Source organism: Fusarium falciforme, chromosome 2 (genome assembly GCF_026873545.1).
Source record: "Fusarium falciforme chromosome 2, complete sequence".
Lineage (NCBI taxonomy): Eukaryota > Fungi > Ascomycota > Sordariomycetes > Hypocreales > Nectriaceae > Fusarium > Fusarium falciforme.
In genome coordinates this window covers 3,071,738-3,083,949 of record NC_070545.1, presented here as the reverse complement: position 1 = coordinate 3,083,949, position 12,212 = coordinate 3,071,738, and the positions used below count along the sequence as shown (strand labels likewise).

Sequence of the window (12,212 nt, the reverse complement as noted above, 5' to 3'; positions counted from 1 at the left end):
GAGCGACAAATCCAGGTGCAGATTTATTTTCGACGTTACTGAGTTCCATGATCAGCTTGTTTCTCCCCGACCTGGAGATGGAATACTTACCAGTCAACGGTCCCGGTAGGAAACGGCGTACTGCATCACCAAGAGTCGCGCCCTGGAAGTCAAGTAGTTAGTTTATAGCTCCCAGAATGTAAGAAGCCATCGCGTACTTTGATCAATAATGATCTTCAATGGGGATAACATGCCAACTACGCGCCAGCAGTGGTATTCGTGAGCGTGTTCATTTCGTCCACGATCGCGCTAGCCAGGACAACGGTCTTCATCTTGGTGGGAAAATCCTCCGGGAGAATTATGGGACCAGGCCGGGTACCGATCTTGGAGAAATGAACAACGCGGTGCCGTGCCAGAGTCAGGAGGTATAGGCGATTGTAGGTCTCGACGTGTCTAATCTCGCACCTATCATAATGGGCGACGCAAGCGTGATAAGCGCTAGCCTTGTCCTCAAACCGAGTGAAATCAACCATGAAGACACTAATCTTCCCTCTTTTGTTGCCCTTGCAGTAATAAGAGACAGTGCGATCCTCACGGTTAGGGTTATGCCCAGGTAGGCGGGGGTTTGCTCTTGGTCTGGGTTCGTGGCCCGGATCAGGTCATCTTGACCAGAGTTCTTCATGCGTATATTGAAGAGGGGAGTACTGATGACGTCGACTTCGATTTGGGTGTCATGGGGGGTTTGTTTGGCCACCTCTGGGTAGGCGTTGATTGTTTCCCTAGAGTCCTAACCTTGGAAAACAGTGTACCAGAATGACCGATACATGTTGACAGTCATGACGAGAGACTCGGAGCGGCCTCTATGATGAGAGCACTACATTTGGAGAAGGTCGTGGGCCGTGGCCTTCTCGGCACTCGAGAGGTCGGAGGGCTTAGAGATGAGCCTTCCGGGTGCTCGTCCTTCGGTGCTGTTGGGGTCAAGTATCATATCCTTCAGGGAGATGGTGACGGGGGTGGGTGTATATTCCACTGGTTCCAGAGCAGACATGATGAGAGCGGGTTGAGAGGTGACGAAGAAGTGAAGTGGTTTGGGTGAGGGTTGATTTGGAGGAGGAGGTTGGAGGGGTCGCTTGACGTTTGACAGGTTCAGCCTTGTGGGGCTTAGAGAGCCGAAGACCAGGGCTGGGAGCCCCACGCACACCAGCTGGCCACGCCGCCAAATAAAAATACGTCACCAGTACAAGCGCGCTTCGGCTGCGGTAATGAAACGACAGCTACGAGAGTAGATAAAATCAATAGAATATTATTTACATATTTAAAAATTATGAGAAATCATTATGATGGTTTCTTATTATTATTCTAGTAGGTTTGTCATCATATTTGACAATTATACTACAGGCTTTTGGAAGAGCTAGAGTACCTTTCCCTGACTGTGTCTTGGTTATTTTGACTTCCCAGGGGGCAGGCTCAGGCTAACGCAGGTCCGGAGTACCGGTAGCTCCTAGCCCAGGGTCCCTGAAGACAGTGGGACAACCCCACTTCAGACCCCAGGAGATTTTGAAGAGCCCTCCTTCTCCCATCTCAATTCCGCGATGGCACACAGTTCTCGTTTCTACGCGCAGAAGATCCGCTGTGTCTGAGTAAAGGCAATCACACAGCCGGCCATGTCTGCCGGAATCCGACCACATTTGCGCAGGCAGCTCTAGACTCAGGCCGAATTTCCAGCACCTATCCCGCGTTTGGCCTCCCTGTTCAGGAACGACATTCGTCATCGGCAGATTTTTGTTCCGGGGGGTGGTGGGAGAAGGAGCTACATATAACGACACTCATTGTAGATCACGACATCTACAAGACGTACCACGGCCACCACACTGCCGGCATTCGCCCTGACAGCTGCCTAGTTGGCATGGAGTAGGAATGGGTCATCGGTCTGACCTTCAGCTCTTCCAGTGTCAATTACCTGCGCACGGTAACTGCAGTCGACCCAGAATGGCTCATGGTATGTCTTCCTCTGCTGTTCAGTTTACACATGTTCTGTGCTAATGTTCACTCCTGCAGGACCGCGAGTTCTTCCGTGACGAAAACATCCCTCGGAACTGGCACGGAGATTACCGCAACCCCAAGGTCAAGGAATCTTTCGATCGCGCACGAGCTGCTCTAGCTTCCAGACAAACATCATAGAACGCTCGACAACCAGCTTCTGACAACAAGACATGGTGATCTCGGTCCTAACGGAACCCATCTCCCGCAACGTCCGAGAGAATAACTTCATCCTCTCATCCTTGGGCCTAATGGCACCCGTCTGGCACGGCATTCGACTTAACACATTTGAGCCTAACAGTGCCCGTCTCTACATGGCTTAACCTCCCAACTGGAAGATATATTCATGATAACAACTCTGAAACTTGGCTTAGGATTAGTTTGGGTTATAAGTAGGATGGAGGATCGGGTACTTTTAGTACGAGGGCCAAACTTTAGCAAGAACTTATATTGTTTCAGTTACTCTCTCGCATTATGCAAATTAGCCCATGTTCGAGCCATTGTGTAGCGACTTTCACCTTGAAATGTTATATCCCGCAAGAGCTTGATGCCCTTTCGCCTCATCCGGTCCTCTTTCGATGGTTGGTACCTGGGTCGGTTCCTAGAGGGCGACAATACAAGAACTCTGAAGGAGTATTGCAATCTTGTGCTCTATTTTGCGTCGCTCTTCTGTCAAGACCAGTTCTGGACCACTCCGTCCTCTTCAACACTGCATACCGCACCTCGCCATCCATACTCTTCACGCCCATTGCCGCTAGGCTAAAGTCATGAGATAAAGAGACAAGCTGCATCGCAAGGATGAGTGTCGCTAGGTCTGAACGTAATCAAGGCTGCCGGGGAGGATCTTTGATTGTACTATGTGCCGCAATCAGCTTGTTTCTCGTTTGTCTAGAGATGAGGTTGACTCACCATACTGATGAGTCTGTCTGAAGATGTGTGCCGCTAGGCCTAGTGGAAAGGGTCCAAGAGTGCTGAATACCAAAGTGCATGTGATCATATTGGGTTCCACTGTCAGCTTGTTTCTTGTACAGCTAGAAAGGACGTTGACTCACTGGCAAGTCTCAAGCAGTGCCAGGTACACTCTTTGGAGTCCCGCTAGGGGGCAGCGAATTGCACCAACAAACCAGGCAATGCGTTCCTAGAAGCCAAGTGGTTAGTTCGCACTCCATTAAACGCATGAGTCCATAGCTTACTTGGCTCAGACCATGCTAGTGGCCCAAGAAAGAAACGACACACCTCTCACCCAGGAATACGCCAATACTCTGCCTTTTGAATCCATACCTGACCATGTCGTAAAAGGCTTATGATTATAAGATTAGGGTTGCATGTGAAGACTTTAGTATACTTTATTTCATATTTTCATTTGTTTAGACTACTCTAAATTATGTCTCTATGGCTCGATGAAGTCCGTATGGCCTACCTCCAGTGTGCTATCTTTTCTCAGTCCGGGTGCCATGTCTTGCTACGCCGTAAAAGGCGGCAGTCTCGTCAAGGTATGTGCCCGCGAGAAGAACAGTCTTCACCTTGGTGGGCCGATCCTCACTGCGGATGTCGGGATTGATTCGAGTCTCGGTCTCGGAGAAGCGAAGGACTCCACGTCGTGCCAGTGTCACAAGGTACTCTCGGTTGTAGGCGTCATGACGGGCAAGCTGGCGACTGTCGTAGTTGCGGACGCAAGCACCATGGGCCTTGACCCAATCTCCACCAAAGAGATTCCAGTCAAAGTAGTTGGGGCTGACGTACTTATTGCGTGTGGTTCTGTACTCCCAACTGATCGAGCGCTCCTCGTTGGCGTGAAGCTCCCGGTCGGTGCTTTCGCCGCGTTGGCTTCTGCACTCCTTGAAGGTGCGAGTGGAGATGGTGCCGACCTGGATGTGGGTGTGAGATCGGGTAAGTGTGGCAATTTCTGGGTCGCCGGCGACGTATTTCGATATATCCTATCCTCGAAATACGTTGTCCCAGAATTCTTTGTACATTCGCACGGTGATGGTGATTGGCTGAAAGCCACCTCCATGGCAGCGAGATAGTCTCAATATCTTAAAGCGGCCGTTGACGGTATCATCCAGAGTGATTCGGGGCCAATTCCAGCTTGACCGGTGCAGCCAGATTCGACAAACTTGATGACACGACGGTGAGCTGGGCCAAGGAGCAGGCGCCTGTTGAAGTCATTGATTCCGCCTCTTTCGGCCTGATCGTGAATATATCTAAACCGAGTCTCCGTCTTTGTGCCGGGTCTCTTTCTCTTGGTCGGGATGCGGTCCTCTGTTCACTTCTCGACCATAAGTCCCTTCCCCTTCTTGCGTCTCTTAGCTGATTCTTCGGGGTTTGATAGCCTTCTCTCGGTGCTGTCCCATTGGTAGAAGGTGGCCCCCAAGAAGTTCGACGTTGCTCTCAGCTCTTCGATGGCTGCTATCATAGTTGTTCACACAAGTAAGCAAGGCGCTGCTAGCCTTATCCTGGAAAACGGTGTACTCAACCATGGTGGGACTGGCCCATTTTCCACCCTCCCTCTTGTTGTACCAGGTGATCACTTCATTGTCGAGGTTAAGGGTAAGGCCAAGATAGGCCGTTTGACCGTCGTAGGGTTGGTGGGGCTGGACTGTTTCGGGTTCGCCGCGCTCGATTCTGCGACTGTTGAAAGCGTTGACGCTAACAATGCCAACCTCAATCGCCGAGTCCTCGAGGGCCGTGTCGCGAGGCTTGGTTGGGACCCTGACAAACTTTGAAGAATCTTATCCTTGAAAGACTGCCTGCCAGAAGTCCTGGTACATTCGTACAGTCAGGGTGAGGGAGGGTCGGATACCGCCTCCGAAGGAACGAGCCCACGCCCGGAGAAGGTCCATGGCTGTACCGTTCTCCTCGGCAGTGAGGTCAGAGGGCTTGGCGATGATGGCTGTTGCTGCTCTCAGCTCTTCGAGCCCGCGGAAGTAAGCCTCTGGCATTGGCGGGTCGATGGAATAGAACCGCGCCACTTCGTCGACGCCTAGATCCTTCAGTTGAAGGATCTTGTCGGCCACTTCGTCACTGTGGGCGCCCAGAGGGGTGTTTCACAAGAGGCCATTGTGTAGGGGCGGTAGCAAATGCCTGGCCCAGACCGGCCAGCACGGCCAGCTCGTTGTCGGGCTGATGCCTTCGAGATGGGAGCCGTGAGCAAGGTGGTCATTCCCACACGGGGATTATACCCAGCCTTCTTCTCTTCCCCGCGTCTTGGATCCATAATTAGCTCGATACCCTCATCATCCGGAAGAAATAGAGTACAAATAGATGGGGGACAAAAGCAATAGCTAGGGAATCACATAGCGATGACATAGACAACCCCTGGGATCGTCACACTAGCTTCTGCAACGTTGGTCGAGACGATGCATTGCTGGAAGTCTGACTTGCTCATTGCAAGACTCTGGGCCTCGGATGGGAGGGCAGACTAGACGGCTAAAACCCGGAGACTTGGCACCCTGCGACGGATTATTGCACATGCTTCCTCGATCTCCTGAGTTGTGGTCAAGAACAAGAGGATATCTTCCTTGGGTTTATTCTTGACAATCATCTCCACCACGCGGTAGGCGCAGGTCAAGTAATTAGGCGTTGCTTCCTTCAGATACTGAATCTGCACGGCGCAAGGACCCGAAAGCCGTTCTGGGTGTTGAAGTACTGAGTAAACTTCTCAAGGTTGATAGTGGCCGACATTACCACAACCTTGAAGCCGTCGCGGTAGTCCATGACGTGTTACAGCAAGGCCAATACCACCTCGGTGGCCTAGTCTGTCAAGACGTATTTTCGATCGGACTGGGTTCCGCAGTCAATTCGTTTCTCGTGCACTGAGAGAAAGGGTTGACACACCACAGCGATGACGCCGGCCATGCAGCTTTCCCAGGGAACAACAAGGGTTCCAACGTCTAAGACGAATGCTGTGAGACAAAACTGCGAGATTCAGGGTTGTCTACTCATAATGAGCATGCCGCAAGGCAAAAACTGCAAGAATCGAGGTTGTCTGCTCAGAATGAGAGTGTCGCGAGGCGTACCCTGTCTTTCACGGCAGGCATCGTCTCTCGGAACATGGATGCCAGCTACGAAGAGCGTGATGCCCTTGTGGCTCGGGCCCGGTCGAGGGAGGCCTTGACATATGGGTTCTTCAAGGTTTTCCCATCGAACTTGTACGCCAGGTTTTTGTCCTGGAAGTGCTCGAGGTCCTGCAACAAATTAGCGGCTTACTTGAAGGAACAAATAACCACAACTTACCATAATCCAGACCGGGTCGATAGCTGTTACGTATCTCATGTACTGGACTCCGGCGAAGGAAATGTGATCACAAATGACTCACTCATACTTCTCGCCGAATAGGCAGCTGTCTGGCTCGGGCACGACTGGCTGGTTTTCGTGGACAGACTTGTAGGTGCCCCTTCTGTCCAGATGGGCGGCTTTGTGATAAAAGCCAACCGCCAAGCTCTGGCGGATCTTCAAACCAAAGTCCGGATCGGAAGGCTCCAACGCCGGCACGGGCTCATTGTCAAGCATGCGCTTGGACACGCTTGGCATCAGGCCGTTTCGCATCTTCAGGACCTGCTCTACAACCTTCGAGTTGATGAACGACATTCGACACCATCTGGCCACCTTGTCTTCATCACCGGCAGACTCGATGCGGCGATGAATGTAGATGTGGAAAGCGTTCAGTCGTGCCAAGTGGTCGGACTTGGCATCAGAGTATTGCTGCCGAAAACGTCGGCGGCGTATCGCGGCGCTTTGGGCCCCATGATGATGTCGTCCTGCGTGCTCAGCAGGCACGCGATGGTGACAATCTCGGCGAGGCAGCCGAGCTCCTTGGCCTTGAGGAACGCATTATACCAGGCAGGGTCCACAGGCATACCCACTGCCATAGGGCCGTTTGTCGTGAGCTTGGCATCGGCGTCATGGTCAGGATATCTACATTTTCATAGAACAACACTTCAGTTGTGCAAGCGGGACAGGGCAGAGGTGTCGAGGCAAGAACTAATAACTGGATGGGGGCAGATGAGCACTCAATTGAAGCCCGCAACAAGCACAGTAAATGAAAGAATATTCATACAAATAAACTATGGTCATCTGTCTTGATTAGGGAGAAGCCCTGGTTCCAAGCGGAACGCTACATACGAAACCCCTAACTAAGACCTGACCGACTCGTAAAAAAGAGCTCGTACACAATGATACCAATTCTGGCCATACTAGCGGGATGCCGCGAGGCATACTGCAGAGTCTGGGGCAGAAAGGTACGGAACAAAGTTGTGAAAAGAAAAAGAAAAGTGCTGCTAAGCATGAAAGAAAAACAAGAAACCTATTCGCGTCATGAGATTAAAGCTAGTTAACAAGGATACCGTTAGGCAGATATCCGAGATAACCAAGTTCTGCTCGCCATGACGGTACCGACATCGTTGAAGTTGATGATGGACCTTATCGACAAGCATGCCGCTAGGCATACTAGTAGAGAAGCATTGTCGTTTGTCCAGCAACTGAACTTCCAAGTGCTGCGTGTTGTATCGATGTGGGTGTTGTGCGAAGAGGCATGCCGCTAGGCAGTTGCCAGTGTCCGAAGCAAAGACGTAGGCGGGGAGCGTCGTGGTAGTGGTGCATCTACCATGGGGCAAATTGCTGGAAGTCTCCTCGTCCTCGACCCCTACCTCCTCTTCCTCGATCGCCTCGACCTTGATCTCCTCTTCCTTGGCCCCGACCTCGATTGACCTGGCCTGGGTCACCTCGACCCCAACCTCTTTGACCTCTTTGCCCTCCACGACCTCCTCGGGCTTCCTGACCTCCTCGAGCCCGTCCCTGGGCTCCCCCTCGCTGGTTATCGGGCCTGGAGCCGGGGTTGAACTTTTGGTACAGCGTCTCGGGCGCACCATCCCAGCTTGAGGCTCTCTGATGACCCCCTGCGCCCTCGATGTTTCGCTGCGCATTCCGGTTGTCCGGCCGCACAATCACCCTGTCTACAATAATCTCGGCAGAGGGATCGTCGCTGTCAGCGACAAAGGCAAACTCTCCCTCAACCTTGGGCTTCCAGTCTCCCCTTGTGACCCAAGTCTTGTCCACAGACCGCCCATGCGCCTGCCACTCGGTGTAGAGATCCCAGTCGCCCCAGCCGAGGCCGATTCCGGGGGGTGGATGATGGTGGATAAAGTGACCATTCGACGTCAAGGATCGCACGTCGGTCTGCTCGCCAGGAACCAGGAACTCCTCAGAGACGGACATGGGAGCAATGACCTCGTCCCTCTTCTCCTTCTCGGGGAAGATCTGCTCCGGCATCCACTGCTTGTTCTCTCCGCGACACCACATTCCCATGGCGTTGCGGAAGATCCTGATCGTATCCGTATGAGGAGCAGAAGCAGTGAAGACGTCGCTCAACATCTCAACGCTGCGGGTGTCTCGGTCGTTTGGGGGTTGCGTCGGCCTACGCCCGTGATGCCACTCCTCCTAGTCGTCGGCTTCATACTCGAGTAGGTCATTCAGGGCGATGGTCTTGGTTTCCCGCTTCCCGTCCTTCATGCGGGTGATGCAGATTCTGATCTTGCTGGGGCTCTCGGAGCCATGCTCGAGCCCAAATTGCTGCTGGGAGCGGACAAGCAGCTCGCCGTTAGGGCCCCTCTTGGTCTGCGACCAACCCTGTATCCCACGAGCCCGCAGCTCTTCGTCTTCGCGCTCGAGCTCTTCAAGGGCGGCTTGCTCGGCCTCTTGGGCACTTCTGATGTCCGCCGCGCGACGCTCTCTGGGCGTGACATACTCGGGGCGGGGCTGTGCAGTGGGTGCCTCACGGGGAACAACGGGAGGGACGGCAGCACGGATTGGGAGGGCATAGGCCGGAGGAAGAGGTTTTCGTGGATGGGGAGCCGTAGGGAGAGGGTTCCAGGGACCGGGGCCGGGGCGAGTACTCGGGGATCCCGGCCGAGACTCCTGGGGAGCAGTCTTTGAGAGTGTTAGGCTTGTGGTCTGTCGTTGGGTCAGGAGCGGGCACTTACGTTGCCGATCCAAGGAAGATCGGGTGCTTGGTGGTTCCAACGACGCGACATTTCTAGTTTCTGTTAGTATGAATGAACGGAGAATATACTGGGATCATAGGAAACGTCTTACTGCTTGCTACAGTACCTGCGACTGGTGTGGTGTGGTGATGATGGTGGTGTTGCGCGAACACGATGATTTTGTTAAATTTGTTTTCGAAGCGGGGTAGGATATCTCCTTTAGATTCCCTTAGAACCAGAGAGAAATTGGAAAAGTTCTACTCCGTCTGTTTTGGGAGATTCTCCACGATTTTGTGTTGGCACTGTCGAGCACTGCCAGCAGCTGGCACTCATCATCCAAGAGACGCTGACAACTTCCATTTCAATAAAGGCTCAATGGCTTGACTTAGCAAATCTTTTTAATTCCACTTATGTTATGCCTTCAAGTATAGATATAATGTTTCACTTATTTCGATGTTTGTGACCTACTATGGCATCTCTTATCTCGGTGATGATACTAATTCGCCAGTTAAGTCTGACCATTGAATCACACCGGTTCCTGAAAGGCTCGGGGGACTTTATTTAAATTCCGACGCACTCTCCTCATCTTCGCATCTTCTCAGTACAATGCTGCCCTCTTGGTGATTTCCTGTAGGGCCTTGGTTGATCGTTCTACTCTGCCTTAAATGGTGTCTTCTTTTTATGTACATAAACTGTCGTGTCAGGGGCAAAGAGCATTGATCCAGAGCGCTAAAAAAGAATTATGCAGTGAATCTATGCCTATCGGGCATTTCACGACTTCAAATTTCTCACGATTGCGTAGGCAGATAAAAAGTTGTAGAGTATCATCAACAGTCCAAGTTCTGATGGGCGACTGAGAGCCCCGCCACACTCAGCCACGGTCCCTGGCGTGCCCAAGCCCATGTGGCTTTGAGGGCCCACATTTTTCGTTTATTTATTTCGACTAACACCTGAGCCTTCCTCCTTCTCTTCTTCTCTTCCACAACTCTGTATGCCTAGCGGCATCCTCTCACTACCAGCCTACGAAGCAAATGGTCAGGGACTTTGTGGAGGCAAACCCCGTGGCCAGCCTAGCGGCGTCCGTACGTACCGGTGAAGCAGCCCTGACTGTGGAGGTACTGGGTCACAACCTACCCAATCTTTGGTTTGCCGATGATATAAGGGCTCTCTGAGCCTTTTCGGAGGTACCAGAACGACGGTCGGCATCTTCACGTGGTGTTCTGGGTCAGTAGCCAGGAGCCTTGGAGCTCTTGGTGAAGGTGAGACCGGCCAACTTATGTAGACTAGGTACTTGGTAGAGCACTCTGAGATACTCCGTAGTTGATCATGATCCATCCAATGTCATTAGCCAGGAACAAGCGTGAACTAACCCCACAACCTTGAGCAACTCCTCCAAGCGGGACCCCATTGTCTTGGATCATGCCCCCACGCTTGTCCTCGCTAGCTCTCGATCGGCGCAACCCTCTCTTCGGGCCGTGTGTGACAGCTCAAGTTTCCGGCCGAGCCTGACTTAACCTCTTCTCTACCTGTCTACCGAGCGATGCGAACCCGCTGCATCATGATCATTGCTGCGGCATCGGCCGCTTGACCGTCGCCGCTTCGGCTGCCCCACATTTGCTTGCAGCCCACGCGGGTGAAGAAATAAACGAGACACAAGAGTGTCAAGAGAATTATAATACTACTCATAAGTATAATAGAGTAATTTATAAGAATAATATAAAATAATATAATGATATAAAAGATGCTTATCTATCCTCGTGTCTCTTTTTTTCCTTGGCCCAGGTGCAGCCTCCAAGCTCCTCGAGGTTTGGCCGACCAGTTCGGCGCTCGCGAGACCCTTGGATCCACTCTTCACCCCCGAAAGGATGCTGGTGGGTGTTAAGTTTGCTTGCTCTAACTGTTTGCTCTCCAAACGTCTTACATCAAGAGTCAAGAGAGGTCCCATGACAGCCAGGCAGCAGAGCACTTCTATAGACCTGCATTGGATGGGCCGTGTCGGGAATCGGTGAATCACCACAGCAACGGGGAGAATGAGGGGCCCTCCTAAGTCTCACCGTCGACGGCATCGAGATGCATCTACCCTTGAGTAGGAAAGCGAATCCCTCTGTTTCGAGTTCATGTCTTTTTTTAGGTTCATGTCAGAGACAGGGTCCATTATTCCAGGGGCGCCGAGAAGAACCGGTCTGTAAAGGCGCCGCCGCAGACATTTCAGGGCGTCAAATTCCTCACGAATGCCATGAATATCGGGAACAACCTTGATTGCCATAGAACTCAATGCCCATTTTGCGAGACTGTGCTGTGGAAACAGCGACCGAGTATAAGCTGGGATTAGATCATGATCTCCAACCAAGAGGCGTGGTGGCAGAGTGGTCTAATGCGATAGACTAGAAATCTATTCTCTTCGGAGGCGTCTGTTCGAATCAGGCCCACGTCGGTTTATTTTTTGCTTTTTTATCCTTTTTTTTTTTTTTTTTTCCATCTAGCTTGCGTTTTCTTCATCTTTTTTGGTGTTTTCGTTCTCCATAGCAGCAGCTGCGCATGTCATTTTTGTTTCTCTGCGTTTTTTTTTTCTAAGCCCTTGGTCCGAAAAGACTTGTATCGCCACCACGTGTTTCTCTTGTCTCGCTTGGCCAAATGGCTTAAGTGACTATTGAAGGGGCTTGCTGATGGTGCTCTCGCCGATTAAGCATGTGTAAGTTTATTATTCCTTGCTAAAGCATTGAAAAAATTAGACTGTTTCCCCTCGGAGGCTTGCATGATCCTACGTCGATGGTTTGCTAGTCTTGGACTTGACTGGTTGGTGCCTGAATACCCAGAGTCGTGGGTTTGTCTCAACGCTATCAGATCAGTAAACCTGAACACCTTCAATGTTTTGTTCGACACTGCGCCCAACAACAATTGTATCATTTGCCAATAATTAAATTTGGCAATCAGATCCAAGGCTAGCAATCATGATTGCAAAATTCATACATTTTCTGCCCGCCTTCATCGTGTTTTCGCATAGAGCCATCACTTCTCTCACTTACACACGATTACCCTATGCCTCCCTCAAGATCTCAAATCACTGCCTTCGGGCAATCAGTGGTCCGATTCTTGTCGGCCAAGGTGCCCGACAGAGTTACACTATCGATAAACGCGCCGGAAGGTGCCTGAAGGCGTCAAAATCCTGCCAACCGACCGCCATTCCCGAACAATAGCGTCTACTTGGGGATG

The 12,212-nt window shown here is 51.7% G+C and overlaps 3 protein-coding genes and 1 pseudogene across 4 annotated transcripts, besides 1 other annotated feature; all 4 read right to left on the bottom strand.

Moving 5' to 3' along the window:
• Nucleotides 1-3,449: 3,449 nt before the first annotated feature.
• On the bottom strand, nt 3,450-3,995 carry NCS54_00288600 (Hypothetical protein; the record flags this gene model as incomplete). Its single annotated transcript, XM_053148473.1, has 2 exons — nt 3,450-3,887; nt 3,972-3,995. The coding sequence occupies 2 exons, from the start codon at nt 3,993-3,995 to the stop codon at nt 3,450-3,452; spliced, it is 462 nt and encodes a 153-aa protein (XP_053004448.1).
• Nucleotides 3,996-4,325: 330 nt separating this feature from the next.
• On the bottom strand, nt 4,326-5,736 carry NCS54_00288500 (HA2 domain-containing protein; the record flags this gene model as incomplete). The annotated part of the gene is made up of 3 exons (XM_053148472.1): nt 4,326-4,739; nt 4,797-5,043; nt 5,630-5,736. The coding sequence occupies 3 exons, from the start codon at nt 5,734-5,736 to the stop codon at nt 4,326-4,328; spliced, it is 768 nt and encodes a 255-aa protein (XP_053004447.1).
• A 597-nt stretch (nt 5,737-6,333) lies between these two features.
• On the bottom strand, nt 6,334-6,935 carry NCS54_00288400 (annotated as a pseudogene). Its single transcript has 2 exons — nt 6,707-6,935; nt 6,334-6,581 (listed from the first exon to the last, which is right to left on the bottom strand).
• Nucleotides 6,334-6,935: a sequence feature.
• Nucleotides 6,936-7,347: 412 nt separating this feature from the next.
• Nucleotides 7,348-9,050, bottom strand: NCS54_00288300 (Hypothetical protein; the record flags this gene model as incomplete). The annotated part of the gene is made up of 5 exons (XM_053148471.1): nt 7,348-7,394; nt 7,469-7,916; nt 7,969-8,398; nt 8,477-8,946; nt 9,000-9,050. 5 exons carry the CDS (start codon nt 9,048-9,050, stop codon nt 7,348-7,350), a joined length of 1,446 nt encoding a protein of 481 aa, XP_053004446.1.
• Between the last annotated feature and the right edge of the window lie 3,162 nt (nt 9,051-12,212).